This window comes from Epinephelus fuscoguttatus, linkage group LG21 (genome assembly GCF_011397635.1).
Source record: "Epinephelus fuscoguttatus linkage group LG21, E.fuscoguttatus.final_Chr_v1".
NCBI lineage: Eukaryota > Metazoa > Chordata > Actinopteri > Perciformes > Serranidae > Epinephelus > Epinephelus fuscoguttatus.
This window is the reverse complement of record NC_064772.1, coordinates 16,917,150-16,937,330: the sequence shown is the minus strand read 5'-3', so window position 1 is coordinate 16,937,330 and position 20,181 is coordinate 16,917,150. Positions and strand designations below refer to the sequence as shown.

At 42.4% G+C, this 20,181-nt stretch overlaps 1 protein-coding gene across 1 annotated transcript; it reads left to right on the top strand.

The window, feature by feature from the left end:
- The first annotated feature begins 16 nt into the window (after positions 1–16).
- Positions 17–18,416, top strand: emilin2b (elastin microfibril interfacer 2b). Its single transcript, XM_049564999.1, has 9 exons — positions 17–287; positions 435–560; positions 3,089–3,270; positions 3,402–5,045; positions 15,765–15,974; positions 16,071–16,124; positions 16,206–16,256; positions 16,334–16,447; positions 17,782–18,416. The coding sequence occupies exons 1-9, from the start codon at positions 169–171 to the stop codon at positions 18,117–18,119; spliced, it is 2,838 nt and encodes a 945-aa protein (XP_049420956.1). The 5' UTR covers positions 17–168; the 3' UTR covers positions 18,120–18,416.
- Positions 18,417–20,181: the final 1,765 nt, after the last annotated feature.

Here is a 20,181-nt window from a genome sequence, read left to right as displayed (position 1 = left end):
GAGGGGGTCCCAACACGTCACATCCAAGGAAGCTGGAAGGAGCTTGCTGAGCGCTGCGCACTACAGAGAGGGAACAACCCGCGGGGCCTTCACAGATCACTGGACCACAGAGCTGATTACAACAAACTACAAACACACCGGAAGATTTAAAAAAAAAACTTTTTAACCATGAAGTGCGGACTTGTACACTTTCTAATAACTCTTCCTCTCATCAGTGGATCACCTTTCCAGTACAGCATGTTTCAGGGCGAAGCATATTCTGGCGCTGACACACGACAGAGGAACAAGTGAGTAGTTGATGCTTATTGATAGATTAAACTTACTGTGTTCTCTTCTGTGCGTAAAGTTATTAAGTCGCTTATGGGAAAAGTAGTCCATGCATGTAAATTTCTACTGCAGGAATGGTTTGACCCGTGATTTTTATTGTCCTGTAGAAACTGGTGCGCCTACGTTGTGCACAAGAACGTGAGCTGTGCCGTCGTTGGAGGCACGGAGAGTTTCGTGCAGCCGGAGGTTTTGCCGTGTCCACCGGAGCTGCCAAACTGTGCGCAACAAGTGATGTAAGTTTCCAGAAGTCCAGACACTGGGTGGTGGGCGGATATTCTTTGCTTTTGTAGGTGTTTTTAACAATATGAGGCAGTACTTTTTTTCTATTATCATACAATGTAGATTCATTTAAAAAAAAAAAACTAGTGCTGTGATGTCAATGAGTTTAACCTGGGCTGGGTTAGTTGCGCATCTGAGGTGGAGAGTTTAGGACGCAGCTGTTGTCCATTTAATTTTAGAGTAAGTTCCCCAAACATTCACCCTCTGTTCTAATACATGTTACTTACAGCCGTGATTTCATACTTTACTTATAATTATTTTGTATTATAGATTTTGCTGTCAGTATTAAAACCCCTAAAACATTGTCATGTTTGTGTTATTGAATCTGCATCATTATTTCATAATTACAGCAGCAGTAAAAGAAGTACTCAGATGTTTGACTTGAGGAAATGTAGTAATACCACAGTGTAAAAATGCCATTACAAAAAAAAGTCCTGCATCCGAAATCTTACTTAAGTAAACGTGTTTTAAATAGATAAATGAATATTATTATTATTTTATTTTTTTCTGACAATTTCTGACTATTTTGTGATCAATCTTTTGGTTTTGTTTGTTTATTTGTTTGTTTTTTTAATTTTTGTTTTGTAGTTTTCCTGTTTTTTTCCTCCTCTTTTTGTTGTTGTATTTTGTTTCTTTCTGCCATGGACTTTTAATTATATATTTGTTTTACTCTATGAAGTAATGTTTGCTTGTGTGGACCCCAGGAAGAGTAGTTGCTATTTTGGTGATGACTAATGGGGATCCAAATAAATAAAAAGTGTACAAGTATTGGCATCAAACTTTAGGTACAACAAATAAAAGTAGTCAATGGCTCATTTCAAATATACATACATTATATTACTGGGTTATAATTATGTGTGCATTAGCTGCTAAAGTTTGAGCTAATTTCAGCTACTTGCAAACTTTTGTTAACTTTCTATAAAAAAACAAAACAAAAAAAACACCATGATTCACTAGTTGATTTATATTCAGTATTAATATTCTAAATCTGCAAAGTAAGTAAAGGTATCAAATGTTTTTGAGTAAAAAGGACAATATATACCTCTATATTGTAGTAAAATAGAAGTATAAAGTAACATAAAATGGAAATCTCTAAGCACCTGATGAATGTATTTAAGGACAGTATTTGAGAAAACCAAGATCAAGATCAAGATTAACTTTATTGTCCCACATAATGGGGAATTTGTCTTTGGCTCTACACCCATACTGCAGCCATAGAAACACAACATGCAACATAGCACAGAGACAAATCAACATTATACCCAACATAGCAATAAGAAACACAAAAAGATGAATGAATGAATAAATAACATCATACTCTAAAAATACCTCTACATAAATGCAAATCAGCAAATTGTCATAATCTATTGCCAGTCCTGGCTTTATCTGCCATTCCAGACAGAGGTACAAATGAATATTTAAATGTACTTAGTTACATTGCACTACTGGATTAGAGTGCACATATTTGCTGTGCCTTTGGTTTTTCTTTCTTTAAATGAATGTCTCTCTAATATAATTTATATTAACGCTTAGATGAATTTTAAAGGGACAGTTCACCTCAAAATCAAAAACACATATTTTCCCTCTTACCTGATGTGCTGTCAGTTTAGATTATTTAGGTGTGAGTTACAGTGTCCTCGTCTAACCTGTAACGTAAGATAGCTCAGTAGTGCTAGGTGAGCTAGCAGTAGATGCAGGCTTCCTTTTGCGCAGTGATACAGTTGGTGAGTGTAGTTTGGTGGAAAGAAAATAGTTACTATGGGAAACAGCTCACAATAAGTCTGGATTTTCTTGAGTAACTGGGTCATGATTTCCAGAAAGAGACATTGCTGCGTTGTTTCAACTTTTGATGCTTTGAGCACGACAAGCCGAGTGACATATAGTTCTGTTAAATTGGAGAGAAAGCAGACATCTCTACGGCAGATATCCAACACTCTGCAACTCCCACAAAAACAATTTAGATTGACTAACACCACCACAGTTGAGTTAAAATATATGTATTTTTGATGTTGGGATTAAATGTTCCTTTAAAAACCCAACTTAAAAGCAAAAACATCATCCAGGCATCTGTGTTGAATCTTCATGAATGGCAAATACAGACATTCCTCTGGGTTTGTTTTGCTTCAGTGTTCATTGAGCAACAAACACACTTGTGAGATGCAGTCAATCATCAGCTGGCAGGGCCATGTGGATCAGCAGTATCCTCATGAGTGGAAGTGGTGCAAAGTCTTAGTGGCTCCCTGCCAACTGTGTGATTAATTAAATGCAAATGTGACCATTGTTTATCTTGTTTTCATCGTCAACAAACACATTTTATTGTCCTGTGACGTTTACATTGTATTCCTGAGAGGGAGAGTTGCGCAAAGCCTTATACTTTGCTTCCAGTAAGCAGTATAATTACTTATACTATAATACATACCATTGTACAGCATCTGTGGTTTTTTAATATGTGTTCATGTCATTGTGTATGAAATGCTTCCAGATATCGGACACACTTTAGGCCCATGTATAAGATTGCATACAAGACTGTCACAGAGCTGGAGTGGAGGTGCTGCCCGGGGTATCAGGGCCACGACTGTCTGGAGGTGAAAGACCTAAAGCTGCTGCAAGTAGAGCGTATGCCTCATGCTCCCTCCGCCTCTGGACATATTCCAGTCCCACAAGGTGAAAGACATGATTATAATAAGGAAATCGAGCATGAAAATATGTGAAATAAAATCAAACAAACAGCTTGAAAAATGTCAGAAAAACAGCATTCATATTCCCAACTCTCCCTCTGTTATTTCTCGCTGTAGCTCCAGAGCAGCGAACAGAGAACCAGAGGAGCCATCCCTGGGGAGGGGAGGGGCAGTTTGGAGGTCAGACAGGCCACAGGCCACTGGGGGGTCATGGAGGATCTCAAAGTTCACAACACCTGGAGGAGGAGGTGCAGCGGCTATCCCAGATGGTCTTCGACATGCAGGCAAGAATGACGGACATGTCCTCCAATCTGAGGCTGGATTTCCAAGAGGACGCCAGTAAAATGCTGGTCACGCTGCTGAATAACTACGCACAGCCCGCCAGTGCGAGAGGCGCGGAGGCCCACACCATTCAGGTGCAGGACTTCTCTTTTGGGCATGAGACAGCGCAGATGGACGATGTCATGAACAAGATCAACCAGGTCACAGACGAACTGGAGTCCAAGAGCAACACCCTGGAGGACCTGCTCGGCCGTGTCAGCCATCATGACGGACAAATTAATCTGTTAATGGAGGCTGTCCAGAACCAGCTGTCCACACCCCCTCCCGCCCCCAAAGCCAGTCATACAGACCTGCGTGCCTACCTGGACGAGAAGATCCGCGCTCTGAGAGAGGAGTTAATGCAGGGCATGGACATCAAAATAGCAGACATGAAGAACTCGTGCGATTATAAAATCACGTCAATTCTGGAGCAGTGTGAGGGACAACAAGACAACTACCTCAGCCTGGCCGAGCTTATGGACTCAAAGGAAACTGACCTCCGCAATGAAATCCAGGACCTGAAGACCAAGCTGGTTGACCAAGGAAAGGAACACACCCGCCTTGTGGAGAACTTTGAAACCTGTCTGAACTCATCTGGGAACAGTGTAGCGGCCCAGTGCCTCTTTGTGGAGGAGAAGCTAAAGAAAGAACAGGCAGAGTCCATCAAAGACCTGAGGGAGACTCTGGAGGACAAGCTGGCCTCCATTGAAAACAGACTTTCCAACCTGTTGGTAGATACAAGCACAAACTCCTCATCTGGTAGTGGTGCTGCAGAAAACATTCAAAAAGACCAGTGTTGCAGAGCTGCTGTAGATGATGTAGAGACTCGTGTAAACGCCCAGATAAATGACTTAGGAAACATAAAGGAGCAGCTCCTCAACTACAGCTCCACTATTGAGAATGTACATGGTGAGTTGAGCTTCCTGAAAGGGCGTGTGGGCAGGTTGGAGGACTCGCTATCAGATGTAGTCCACCAGCAGTCTCAGGTGTATCCGATTCTCAATGACACCTGGGGTCATGTTAAAACAGGGGCTGAGCAGGAGGCCAAGGACCCTCAGGGGCTCCACAGGACTCAGGATCAAGAGCTGAGGAACCGTCTGGATGAGCTGGGCAGGGAGGTAAAAGCTGAGGTCGACCGCTGCAGGGAACAAACAGAAGATGTCGGGAAGGAGATTGCACACATGGACAGCCGCGTCGTTAGTGTGGAGAGTTTATGCAGCAAGCTGGATCCTGTCTCCGATAGCCTCCAGAGGATCCAAGACGGTCTGAATAAACATGTCACTGGGTTGTGGACTTTTGTCAACCAGCTGAACGGCACTGTTGGAGCTCATTCCAGAGATATTGGAGAACTGAAGGGAACTTGTCAGAGCCTCCAGAACCGCGTCTCTAATGTGGCCAGAGACCTCCAGGTGCTGACGAACGGCAATCTTGGGAAGACAGGTGAGCTGCTGTGCACACATAAACTGACACATTTTATGGCCTTGAGGTGTGAATACTTACTTTGCCCCTGTGAAGCAGCAATTTAAAGCAACACTTAACATTCTTCGAATACATTCTTAGACACCTGCAAAGCTGCTGACCACTGTCTGAGACCAACAAACAACCAAACCTGTGCTGTGTTTTCAGCGGCTTTTTAGGTACCAAACCTGTTTTTTGTGACTTGTGGCTATTTTTCCAGCAGGGATAGTGGCACAAAAAGCGAATGTTTTTTACAGAGACATTGCTTTTTCTTTTTTTTTTCAGTTGAGATTGTGCCCCAGAACTGGGTATTTTAAGACAAAACATGAACCACAACCAGGATTGGATTATAAGACAATGCCCCTCCCAACCTCTCCTACATAAGAGCCAGACACGCAGACTTTACAATTGTTTAATCTCTTTTTGTGTCATCGTTTTGTATCTTTTTGTAATCACTGTGCATTATTTTGTGGATTTGCATCTCGTCATAGTCGTTCTGCTTCTTTTTGAGGTAATTTAGTGTCTTTTTTGGTCATTTTGTCTCTTTGTGGGTGTTATGCCCCTTATTGTGGTTATTTCCGTCTCTTTGCGGTTCCTTTGCATCTTTTTGTAGGCCCGTTCAGAAATAGTTCCATGACCATAGCAAATGTTTTTTGTGCCTAAATCTACACACAAGTTACTCATAATACATTCTCGGAACCCATTGGCTATATTTGGCGTCTGACTTCTGGCAGACGGCGATACAGCCTCTGGGGGCAGACCCCCAATTTTTTGGCATTCCGGTTTGATTTGGGTGGAGGAGGCGAATTTCCATTTCCGATTTCCGTTTATATATAAGTAAATATGCTGAAACATTGCGATGGATTCAGAGTTTGCAGTGACGCCAATTATGTTCCGCCTCGTTAGTTCACCGCACGGACCTTTTAACCTGGCAACAACTGCAGCCGGCTCAAACGTGATTGGTCAATAGCACGCGGACTACAAACAGCCTACAACTGGAAACCAGGGCTCTTCCGCTCTTCCTCCGGAGGCAAGATCTCCGGGGTTTGCCTACAGACTCTACATTCACTGAATGTAGAGTCTGTTTATAGAGACTACTCATAGTATTGTTGAACATGTAAGGGATAATGTATAATGAGCAGTTGAATACTGGGAAAATAACTCCCGACAGGGTTTCATTCCCCTGAAGGGAGTTATTTTCCCAGTATTCACCGGCTCATTATACATTATCCCGCTTATTACACGGCTAATTATCAGTTAAAGAAATAATGTTGTCTGCCTCTGCGAAGTGCATTAAAACCGACCGGATTCGACAACTTTTGGTGAAAGTTTTGTACTCACCCAGGCTTAGTGGACTGAACCGAGGCATAAAACTCGCGTAAAATGTCATTAAGCATGACTGCCGAGTATGTATTCAAATCCATCTTCTTTTGTTTTTGGCAGAGAAAGTCCGTAGGTACTCTTTTTCTTCAGCGGCATCCGTTAAAATCAGCCACTTCTGTTTGTTTTTTCCCTCGGAAGTTGTTTGACAGCTGCAGTGTTGCAGGGCAGCATCCCTAGCAACGCTGGGCTACATAGCAACTGTGTGTAATGACCGTTGCTACTAGCAGCGGTCATTACACAGTAATATCAGACCGCAGAATGCTGCTACTGACCAATCAGAATACAGCATTTAATAGAGCCGTGTAATAAAAAGTTTTAACATATCCCCAACATGATTCAGTTCAGAACTGAAGAAGCTTCTTGGATGAGAGGCGAAACGTCTTCAAGAAATGCAAGCAAGTCCAGTTGCCTACGATATAGCACTTATGATTACCATGACCTGGATGACTGAATATCTTCACTGATATTCAGTTACATAGTCTCACTTTAAGGGTCCAGTGTTTGGATTTAGGGAGATATACTGGCACAAATGGAATATGATAATCACAACTATGTTTTCTTTAGTTTATAATCACCTGAAAGTAAGAACCGGTGTGTTCTCATTCCCTTAGTATGAGCCTACATAACATACAGGTCCCCATCCAGGAGTCTGTCATGTTGTTTCTACAGTAGTCCAAAATGGACAAACTGAACATCAGCTCTAGATAGGACCATTTGAGTTTTCGCGTCGGCCGCCGTAGTTCTCCTACATCCTTGGCACATGGGAGAGGTTTCAGTTGGTTGCAATCTGCAACCTCACCTCTAGATGCAACTAAATCCTTCAAGCTAGACCCTTAAAGGGTCGGACGGGTGGGGTCGGACTTTTTAAAAACAAGCCAACAGGTGCCAGACACCAAGCAGCATGCATCCAAGAGGAAGGTACAGAAATGGAGGACACAGTACTGAAAAGATTAAAAAACACCAAATCGAAACACGGCCATACTGTTTACAGTAGCACACAATTCCTGCATAGCATACCTTTAAACCTTTTTTTCCAGGTTTATTTCAGGCTAAGTCTGATTTATCACCCACAGATCTTGAGATGAGTCAGATAGCTGTAATAGTCCCCAGCCTTTTATATCACTGCTTGGATCGGAGTCCATTTGTGTCGTCCATTTTTTGGAGAGGCTGCGATATTGGATTGTGTTCTAGTGTGTGAGTGAAAGGAAGTTGGATTTTCATTTAACCATGTTCTCAGTGAAAGGAGGCTGGGCTGATTGGAGACACATGCTAGATTTAATAGACCCCACTTGTGTTGAGCAATGCCTTGGCATAAAGAAATATTGCTTGCGTGGCTTTTTTGTTCATCCAAGTGTGCGTTTATGCGTGACCATAAACTGTGTACATGTATGTATCTTTTTTTTTAGGGGTGTAAAATATGAGATCATCAGGGTGATCTCGTTCACATTGTTTAATATTGAATGGATCTTTAGCTATGTGTTAATCATTAATGCTGGATGTTACTGTAAGACTTGTAGCTGTAAGTATATTTGGGAATACAGATTTCAGTGCATATGTTGCATATTTGTCGTATGAGTCTGCTCATTAATGGGGCCTATGAGACCAAGCTGGACGTTTTGGACTTTTGCAGTTGTAAATGTGAAGTAGAAGCACACCCATAATGTTTACAAGCCAAGTGTCTTCCTGTGGGAGCAGCCAGTTTTCAGTCGCTGGTTTATGGGGCAGGTGATGCTGCATATGATCCAGTCCAGAGTCTCTTGGGAGGTGTGCTGGAATTAAATAGTCTTGTTCTGGTTCCAGTCCAAATCAGACCAGAGGATTAGCATCGAGGCATGTTTTGCATCTCTGTAGCGCTGAGATGCCAGTTTCTCATGTTTGCCAGTCTGTGATGAGTGTGACATGTTGCCACTCCACCCCGCGGTTGTTGTCATAATATGGCATTTAATTTATCATTCTGTCATTGGGAAGTTTTGCACAATGATTTCCACTCATGCTCAGCAATATAACAGGGAGCATTTTGACCACTGGATCTGTAAGAAACATTGGCTCCTTGTTTGTTTTTGTCCCGTCAGCTGCTTTATCCTATTGTCCCCCTCCCTGCTTATCAGAAGGGAGTGGAAGGGAGTGGAAAATGCTGCCTGGAGGAGTCCATCACAGAGAGATCTCCACACAGCTTATCACAAGGAGCACTCATGAGTGTCTATATCAGAGCCAAGAGCATCAGTGTGTTCAGTGCTACTGGATCGATATTTATATCACTTCTTTTCTTCACAGCTTCTTCAGTGCTTTGTTTTATACTCCTGTCTCTTCCATCTGCAGTTTTCTCACATTTTTTAAAACTTGCATGGCTGAGTTCCTTTTCTGTTGAAATAAACAGTGTGCACACTCAAAACTGCACCAGGGGTCCCAAGGGCCATTCGTCAATGTTTTCACATGATGTCATACCGGTTGTTAACCCAAAATGAGAGGGGCTTGAGAGGGATGAAGACAGATGCAATATGTCATTTGTAAAAATTATTTTGTTGCTTTCAGAGCTAATCATGACATTCAGGCTTTAATTTATGATAGCTTGTTGAGACGTCACGACAGGAACATAAAGCCACTGAGGTTTTCCTTGAAACCCCATTTCTTCTGTAAACAATGGGCCTCCAGGGAATGTGCGTTACAGCTACAGCTGCTCAGAGTTAACAAAAACTGAATTTTAAATGAATGAAGTAACTGAAATGAGCATATAAGTCAATTCTTTGCCTTGGAAATAGTTTGAAGTAGAAACTGGTACAACTGTCTAACAAGGCACCATCTTTAAAAGGTTTAAAAGTTGTTACAAATAGCTTTATCAGTGGTTAAAGAAGTACTAAGTTATTATGAAACTTTTAACTACTTTTAAACTTGGTGCTACATAACCAGAGAAAGGGCCGTGGCATTTACTTTTGCTGAAGTGGTAGATAACCTTTAACCACCAGAAAGTACTATGCTGCACCCAGTCTATGGTTGCACCGGACCAATAAATGCTATGGCTAGTGGGTGGCGTAATGTGGGTATGTTCAGTGTGACACAGGAAACAATATGGTGGCTGGCTGGTGACAAACAATCTTGAATTACAGTTAAACAGTAAGTTAAAATATATTTTTGAAAACGTTTGAGGTCAGAAACAGGCAACACAATAACAGAATCTTGGTAAATATTTTAACTTAACTTAATTTATATTTGTGCGGCAGACGCCTACACACGTAGCCTACACACGTGGCCTACGCCGTTGTGAGCATTTATACGTGGTGTGTCTGTGTCACTCTGCAGTTACACCTCCAAAACACTAGTCGGCGGCAGAGGTTTCTGTGAAGTGCTGTAAAGTTTAGTTGATTCAAAACACACCCAAAACACACATTAAACATGGCTTGATAGAGACAATTTCAAACACAAGTACACAAATCAGCTTCACCATAACTTGCAGCATTCACAGACAAACACTTGTCTTTATCTGAACACATTTTCCCCACAAATACAACATGCTAATGTAATTAGCACAAGCCTATGGCATTTTATATTGTTTAAAGTAGCCCAGCGGCTAGCAGACTTCCCTCTACTCATATGAAGCCAGGAACAACAGCAACATTTAACAAAGGTAACAGTACATAATTTTGCTCTGTTACAACTCACAGGGTTCACCAACAAAACAACTGTCTTATACTAAACACGCTTTGCAAACAAATATAAGATGCTAATGTTATTAGCCTCCATTTTTACAATACAGGAAACAGTATGGTGCCCACTTCCTGTTCACAAATTGATGTATTACAGCCAAACAGTGCACTGAAATACGTTTCTGAAGACATTTTAAGTGAGAAATAGGCAATAGAGTACCAGAATGTTGGTTTATGTTCGATAAACACTGCTGAGTTTTACTGTTTGATCTGAGTTTGAGAGAGCCGTGGTGTCGGGCCTATGAAAATGTAGAGGTACAATCTGTAGTTTGAACAACCCTAGAGCTAGGAGAAGAGCGGTGAGATCTTGGTGCTGGTAGTATGGAGGAAAGCTTACCTAAATTTAATTTACATGTGGGCTACCACCCACATAGTCAGGATAAAAAGCTGGTTAAAAATTTGCAAAGTATCCCTGTAATCAACCATTTAATCATGTTTTACAAATCAGTTATAATCCTCAATAAGGGCAACTTTTGGGTTGCTAGTGTTTATTCTTTTTGTTCAAAAATGTTGTTGTAAGTGTAGGTAACCAATCATAAATGCTTATGTTTTTCACATTTTTTTCAATAAGCCATCAAGTCTAGAGTTATAGCTCATAAGAAGTTGTTAATAAATAGATTTTGGTCTAGATACTCTGAATTTTTTTTTCCAAAAGGTAAGTGGTCCATTAGAGTGTCATCCTGATGAGCTAAGTAACTATCTAAAAATAAAATCAAGTTTCTTGCTGGAGGATAAACACCATATGGATAAGAGATTTTTCACAACCTGGCAACCAAAACTTTTTTTTAATGGCTTATAACTGACGTATAAAGCAATATTAGTAAATGAATTAGTAACTGTGAATAGAGCATAAGTTAGATATGTTTATACCCTTTATAAAGAGTGACTTATTAGGAAGATGTACCAAAAAAATATGTGGAGCACTACACTACAGGGCGCCACCTCCTCAGTTTGCCAGTGTGCATGTAAGATGTATACATTTCCTAACCCTTTACTTGCGTTAAAGCACATCCTTCTCATTGTGTTTGACAAGGTGGCCTCAACTCAACTTAAACAGCATCCTGGCGCTCTATTACGGGACGCTCTGAGATAAGAAAGCATGCTTTCCTGCTTCCCACAGCACTCACTGGAGAGATAAGGCAGCTTGTAGGGTGACACGTTTTGGTCAGCGGTCACACATGATAACCCCATGAAACAAAAACAAGATGGGACCTGACTGAAAGCCCTCAAGAACAATACAGCCTGCAGCGGTTGGTGGCTGCTCGTTTTATACTGACAGAGTACGTTATACAGTATATGACATAAGAAATGTAGCAGTCTCCCTTTGATCCTCCAAGTTCTGAGGCTGGATTAATTAATTCTTAAATCAAAGTCTTCAGAGTGCAGACAGCTTGTTTTTGGCTAACAGTGACTCATAAAGTCAACACGCACCAGATTACTGTGCAGTCATTATCATGTGGTTTGTAATGAGGGAAGGTTTCCATTCTTGTGACACAAGGGGCTGTTTTGTATCCTGTAACGGGGTGGGAGGTTAAGTGACTAACAACAAAGCGAGGGTTTCCCATGCTGCACTGCAGATCTGTGGCCGACAGCAGACCCAGATGCATTTGTTTACAGCTCACCTCTTTCATCGTGACAAACACTCTCACATATGTTCATACATCCCGTGTTGCCTCTTTTACCCTTGTGGCACTTGGTCTGAAATCAGTTTTGAATCCGTCCCATCAAAGACTACTTACATACCTCGCTTTATATAAGCAGCGACACATGCACACGTGCATAGACGCAGACTCACCCCCGTGCTGTTTTATAGTCACACACCGGTCCCTCTCCACATGTCGTGTTTAACAGGCAGACTTTTATACTAAACGACCCTCCTCCCCGGGGTGAGGGGACAAGCTGGTGATTGAACATGTGGCCGTACCGTGGTATGCTGCTGGTATGCCTTTTATGTGCAGCTTTTTCCTCTTGGAGCAGGAGAGTTGGGGCCTGTTGTCTCCTTGTTGTGCCCCTCAGCAAGCAGGGTTGATTTGTTGATAAACTCCAGGGTCCGTCCCAGCTGTGGTTTTCGGGAATGCAGCGGTGCATTACATTCAGTTCAGCGCTGATCACCATATGATGGGAGATGAGGCAGTGGTCTGTCATTTTCTCTGTTTATGTCCATAATAACAGGCTCAGGTAATGACTGTTTAATGAGAGTCGACAGTAGCCCCACCATAAACATAAACGCAACGGCATGTTTTTTAAAAAGTGAGAATTAAAATGTAAAAGTGGAAATACAACATGGAATATAATTACATTTTATTCCCTTGAGGTTTGTCAATATTTGTTGGGGAACCAAGTCGTTTCAGATGTTTGAAACATATTGAGTGAAGACTCCAGTTTAAGATGTCATCAAAAAAAACTTTGGAGCTGCTTCATGTGAAGATGCAGGGAGTACCTGACAGTGTCTCTCAAAATGAAGTAAGAGAAGCCTCAGTAAATACTACTATGATGAAACCTCGTCTTGTTGTGAGGGTAAAATGGAGCGTAAGATGGATCGACAGTTTGGTGCGGCTTCTGCAGTGATGCGGGCACTGTGCCAGAACGTCATGGTGAAGAAGGAGCTGAGCTGGAAGGCAAAGCTTTTCAATTTACTAGTTCTTCTGCATCCCAACCCTCACCTATGGTCATGAGCTCTGGGTAGCGACTGAAAAAATGAGATTGCAGATACAAGCAGCCGAAATGAGTTTCCTCCGTAGGGTGACTGGGCTCAGACTTTTAGAGATAGTGTAAGGAGCTCGGATACCGGAGGGAGCTCAGAGTAGAGCCACTGCTCCTTCACGTCGAAAAGGGTCAGTTGAGGTGGTCTGGGCATCTGATTAGGATGCCTCCTCGGGGCCTCCCATTAGAGGTGTTCCAGGCAAACCAGTAGGAGGCCCCAGGGCAGACCCAGAACACACTGGAGAGATTACATATCTCATCTGGCCTGGGAACACCACGGGGTCCCCCAGGAGGAGCTGGAAAGCGTTGCTGGGGAGAGGGACATCTGGAATATTTTGCTCAGCCTGCTGCCCCCGTGACCCGGCTTTGAATAAGTGGTTGAAAATGGATGGATGTATGGCTCGTTGCAGAGAGGCTGCTCACAACGGTGGCTGACCTGAAAGCAGAGCTAATGTTTGGTTTGTCCATTCTGTGCTACTGTAGAAACATGGCAGTGCAGCATGAGGATGAAGACCCACTCCTTAAAGGATAACTTCAGTATTTTTCAACCTGGGCCCTATTTCCCCATGTGTATGTGTGAGTATGATTCATAGGTACAACTCGTTTTAAAACTGGTTCAGTATTGAGGGAGGCGGATGCAGCTGGCAGGTGCGAAACGAGCTAAAACGGTAGATATGGGGGCAAATGCGTCCCGTATAAGTTTGCACATTAAAAGTGCTTTTTTCGCCACTGACCGGTTCAGATCGCCAGTGCTATCTCTGTAAATAGCATACTAAACGTTTCCCTTACCCTTCACTTCCTCTGGGTCTCTGGCATCATCTCGCAAGAGCTTTGCTTGCAGTAAATGTGCGTCTCGGAGACAATTCTAGGTATCAGTATTACATGCATAAAGACATATTAGTTATACTTACTTGATGGATAGTTGACCATTTGGTCCCTGTGGTTTTGGCCGCCTCCTCCAATTTATTTTGGGCACATGAAAAAAGGTATCCAGCACTGCCCTGTTGATCAGAAGGGGGGGAATCCTCTAATGTAGTTACACAGCATTTGGTAGTTTCTGTATCATCCCAGGACACATCGAGACCATGAATATTGGGCAACAGGTCCCACTCGTTGCAACACAGACATTCTTCCTCTGTGGGCATGGAGTCACAGCAACCACAGGAGCACCACCAGTCCATGTTCGTGCAGCCGCTGCTTCACCCTCGTCTGCTCGTTGGCCCTCTATCTCTCTATCCTCGTCGGCTTTTCAATTTGTAGGAGCTCCTCGTCCGTATACTCTAGCTCAAATAAGTATGGGCGGCCATCGTAATAAAGAGCTCATCCGATTCTCGAAATTGGGTAAATATGCAGCCATGGTACCGATGCAGTAAAACTCTCAACTGTACTCCGGGACAACCAGCGCCACTCTGTGCGGCACTCAGCATGGCTCCTCTGTTTTCTTCCGGCAACAAGCAAAGCTCTCGCGAGATGACGTCACACACAGCCCAGAGGAAGTGAAGGGTAAGGGAAATGTTTAGTATGCTATTTACAGAGATAGCACTGGCGATCTGAACCGGTCAGTGGCGAAGAAAAGCACTTTTAATGCGCAAACTTATACAGGACGCATTTGCCCCCGTTACCGTTTAAGCTTGTTTCGCGGCTGCCGGCTGCATCCGCCTCCCTCAATACTGAACCAGTTTTAAAACGAGTTGTACCCATGAATCATACGCACACATACACATGGGGAAATAGGGCCAAGGTTGAAAAATACCGAAGTTATCCTTTAAGTAGACAGAAACAGCTCTATTAAAGGTAACAAAAACACACTAATTTTCAAGTGATAATACACTATGTGAATGTGCAACTTAATAATACAAGATAATTGCGAGTTTTTAGAAGCAAAACACAAATCTCTGCCATTAGATTAATATTAAGTCAAGAGCAAAATGCACTCTGCCATATTTTGGATATTCTCTTCCTTGTGTTACCTCTCTCTGCTTGACAGCCTACCAGCTCTGAACCATAGTTGGGAACACGCTGGCTTATTAACAGTAGCCCTGAGCTTATCTAGGCACTTAATTCTGCTGACTATCATTACTTTTTGCCACCATGACACTCCGAGAGAGCTGCTGCCCTCCATACACACACAATGAAGCACACGTCACATCCTCACAGGTTACCCACAAGGCCACCGCCCTTAAAGGGGAAAAATGTGAGCCGGTAACACTTGTCAGAAATCCGTTCATCCTGTCAGTTGGTTTGAATTCAGTCTTGCAAACCTGAATCTTCCTTCATGAATATGATATGAGCTTGAGCTGTTCTCTGCATTTTTCCCCCTGGACATGTGCGACCTCCTCCAATGACCCCGCCCTCAGTTAGAGAACTTATTACACTTGACCATTGTGGACAATGTCATCAATCATAATTTCTGCTTTACCCATAAAAACATTCTCAGTTCAAGTCGAAGAAATATACTGCTGCCATGATGTCAGTGTTCCACAATCTTGCAATATACTGCAAAATTACATTAACCATGACAGATGATTTCTATCTGTGACATCGCAGTTATGTTTATGGTTGCATTTGCCTCTTTATGTCACAAGTATAAGGTGTACGTATTATTTATTTTTATTATATGGACATCATCTTCAATTGACTTTTTCGCAGCAGATCCTTTAACTTGTCATAGCAAGAAAAGCACATGTGTACAGTAGGTTATTCCAGTGAGTCAGAATGAACATTAATTATTACTGGAAAAAAAATCACCCTACAGCTGTATTTACTATATTTATGTAACTGCAGTTGGCCCAAAGGTCAAGCCATATCTTTGCTACGCCTCCAGACTTAAAAGGAAAACTGAAAGGTTTCTGAAATGTCTCTCTCTGACCTGCAGCCTCGGCCCCATTGCTCACTCTGAATCTGTCTTTTTCAGGTGTTCAGGTTGTTGTAGAAAATCCAGGGCGTCCCCAGGGTCCAAGTACGACCCTCACAGGGCCGGTTGGTCCCCTGGACGTCCTCCTCTTGCAACCACCTGTGATGGAGACTGGAGAGGCGGGACCCCCGGGCAAGATGATCCCGTCCAAGTTACCCAGGGGGACAGACGGCAGCATGATGCCCGTTCAGGGTTTTGCTGGAGCTCCAGGTGAGACACGTCCACATGTATACATGTATATGCATTCTGCTCTGCACGTTTCCCAGAATTACTTCATGTTTCTTATTTTTTGGTTTTATTTTATAGCCTCCCCAGCCAAATCCACTGATTCGCTGAAGATTAGCATGCCGGTAGTTTCAGGTAAATCACCATTTCACTTTTATTTGCATTACAACTGAGCCCCTCAAGAGTGGATTCAAGTATTTTTCCTCTGATCACCAGATGTGAACATGCCCCCCAGACTATCACCACAGCAACCCGTCTCACCATCAGGTCAGAATTTATTCATTACACAAGTTCCTGTCTCTCTTAATATGATTAGTGTCTGATGTTTCCTCTCCTGTGTTCAGGTGAGGTGTCGTTCTCAGCTGGTCTGACTCTTCAGCCGTTCCAGGGAGAGACTGGAGTCATTCGATTCAACAAGGTGCTGGTCAATGATGGAGGACACTATGACGCTCATACAGGTAACTGTTACTAAAGTCTTACTGGGCCAAACAGCGAAGCGTAAACCTTCATTTTACTCCACTGTGCAGGTGATGGCAGGAAACATCAGACTGATAGTCAATACGCAGATGCACAGCACACAAGTAGGCTGAATTTTACTTGCATATCTGCTTATTGACTATCAAATTGTCCGAAGCGTTGTCAGTTCATTTTTTGTCAGTTGAATTACTCATTAATAAATTATTGCTGCAGCATGCAGTTAATTTTTAAAAAGTCACTACACCATTTGCTGCGGACTATTTTCTCATTCTATAGGCTACATCAGTGGTTCTCAACCCCCAGGGGGTGTTGAGGGAGTTCCAAGGGGTCCCCAGAAAATGGCCAATAGTTTATATTCAGTATTAAATTCACAACAGAAGTGAGCGCAATGTGCGTTAAAGTCACAAGAGGGACTATTCTGATCGTAGGTTTCACCACCTTAATCATATCTAATGACCAAAATCTTTTCAGATGGAGTCCCCTTAAGTGAAATCTTATCAAATGTGGGTGTGTGATCTAATGTGTATCAGTTCAGGGGCCTTAACTTGAAAATGGGTAGAAGCCACAGGGCTAAATGCTCATGAGACAGGTCAGCTTATTGATGCTAGCAGCTCTATGAGGCTGTACGTAGGCCAGCAGTGCTTTGAGCTAAAATGCTAACTGCATCATCCTAACATGCAGATATTGTGCAGGTTAAAAGACTGCATGATAAATTTAGTTTTTTTCATCATTGTCACAATGTCATCACACGAAATACATCATGAAAGACTGCAATATTGCAGTCAGGGATTTTTTGAGTTAGTCGAAAGATAGTATCAGTAAAACCTGCACTTTAAAATGTAACTAGTATTCTAGTAGTATTTTTTTATTGGTGCTTTTTATGTCTAATTCAGTGTTCAATGAAAGAATGCTGAAAATAATCACTTCTAAAATTCTTTTTTATATTCAACAAGCAATTTGTGATCAGTTTAGGAAGTATTTATTAGTCACAAAGTGTGGGACAAATTACATTTTTAAGTGATTTCAGTCGAACTTGAGGACATATTTGTGTTCCAGATTTCATGGGACTCTGTAGAATAGTTGGTAGACATCTTACTGAAAACACAAAGATGTCAACCTCATGGTCGCACTATCAGAGAAGTCAGAGGATCACTACAATCAGCAGGATTTTCCCTCTGGGGAACATGAATGTTCATACAAAATTTCATGAGAATCCATCACAGGTGTTAAAATATTTTAATGCGGACATAGAAATCATTTTATGTCAGACTTTGGTAAGAACGTTTGTATTGAGAGACTCTCGCTGTGTTCTCAGGCATCTTCACAGCTCCCACAGACGGACGCTACCTTGTGACTGCTGTGCTCACAGCCCAGCGAGGTGAGAGGGTCGAGGCCGTCCTGTCTGTGTCCAATCGCAGCATCCAGAAGTTGGACTCCACGGGCTTCTTATCAGGAGCGGCGGCAGCGGCACCGTTGTCACATAATCAGCGTTACTGCAGCAGTTCAACCTCACTGAGCCTGGTTCTGTCGCTGAAGAGAGGAGACCGAGTGGGACTGGTCATGAGTGCTGGAAAGCTCGCCACCTCAGCCTCCTCTGAGATCCTGTCATCTTTCAGCGCCATGCTTCTTTACCCCAGCCCATCAAAACGGTAGCCCTGCCCTTTTTAAAGACACCTTTATATAAGCCATGAGTGGAGTATGATGCGGACATTACTGAGGACACATTAAAGCTAATGGTGATATCACATTATCAGAGGAGGGACAGACAATCTCTAAACCAGCAGACAAAAAGAGGAAAAATGTTCTCCAGATATTAATTGAGAGTATTTCTATCATTAGTACTAATATATGATGTGGTTACATTGCAATTATTTTATGTTTATGTTTATTGTAAAGTTTGATCTAAATCTTACAAATACATGTTTTGCTTCAACAGATAACCGCCGTCCACTGCAGTAGTTTCTTCCTTAATATTTAAAAACACTGCATCTTGTACTGACACCACCCAGTAGACTCATGTTCAGGAATTGTTAGTAAGAAAATTTAGATTCCAGTTGATCCAATTTGCTTATTACTTACTTAAAGGGACAGTTCACCCTAAAATTAAGAAAATACATATTTTTCCTCTTGCCTGTATTGTTAGTTATCCATCTAGATTGTTCTGGTGTGAGTTGCCAAGTGTTGGAGATATCAAAGTCTCTTTCAAGAAATCATGACCTGATTACACAGACCTTGCTGTGAGTAGTTTCATCTAGGAACTATTTTCTTTCTACTGAACTACATTCGCCAACTGTGTCCCTGCACAGAAGGAAGCGTGCATCTACTCATGTTTCAGAGGCTCGTGCTCACGACAGCATGAGATGTAAACATTAATGGCATCCTCTTTGTAAATTTGCATTTCCCAGGATAGTGAAGGCATGACCTGCTCTGTTCTGCCTCTGATTGACTTATCCTAACATTTTTAGCCTGACCCTGACCAGTCTTACTCCTCTTGCCTCAGGGCCCTGACACACCAAGCCAACAGTCGGTCGTCAGTCAATGCTGGGCAGTCAGTGAGCATATGTCTCCCTAGTTTTTTCCACTGTGTCCACACAGCTGGCATTAGTGGTCTTGTTGCCTGTTTCTGGGCCAATTGAGCATGTTGAAACAGCATCAGATCACTCACTTGGTGAATGAAATCACTCTGGCAGCCCATGAGAAGTGAGGAAAGTAAACAAATGACCAAATTCAAGAGGGTTCGAGATCGAAAGCATTCTATATGAGGTAATATTATTTGTTTTAGCCATTGAGCTGTGTAGAAGAAACAATTCATAACTGTGTTTTTCTTCTCTCACGGTAAATATCCTTAGTTCTATCAGCATCAGGTTGTGTTGTTAATGTGCTAACTGGCTAACAAGCATCTTCAATCCGTCCTGTCAGTCTTTCAGTTTCCCTTTTTGAATAACAAATGCAGACTACTGCCGCCTGTGGTTATGGAGTTAGTTCCTCTCACAGAGGCACAGAATGTACGTGCTGATTGGCGACTGTTAAGGTGCGACTTTTTGGCCAAGACACAGGTGATGCGAGGCAACACAACAGTCGGCCTTTGTCGCTGCTAGTTCTTTGATGTTGGTTTGGCATGTCTGGTGCATAAACCAAACCAACAAAGGCAACAAGTACTAGCCAGTCAGAGGGAGAGTAGGGTCGGTCATGCCTTCAGTAGATCAAGCAGTAGATGCACGCTTCCTTCTGTGTGGCAGGTGTAGTCGGTAGAGAAAAAATAGTTCCTACATGAAACTGCTCACAACAAGGTCTGTGGATTATCTTGAGTAACCAGGTCATGATTTCTGGAAAGACATTGCAGTTGAGTTTTTCAGATGTATTTCTTGGCGCTTTGAGCACCACAAGCTGAGGGCCACCTAGTTCCATTAGATTCAAGAGAAAGCAGACATCTCTACAGCTGATATCTCCAACACTTGGCAACTCACACCAAAACAGTCTAGACTGATAAACCGCACTAAGGTAAGAGCAAAAACATGTCTTTTTGATTTAGGGATGAACTGTCCCTTTAGGATATCAGTTACAGTGTTTGTTTTGTTTTCTCTTAGAAACAGCATCCTACAGTTCATTCTAGTTGTCATTATTGCAGATATCTGACATCAGTGTTATCGTTGATGGTGATGTAATCACGCACACACACACACACACACACACACACACACATTTCTTATCGATG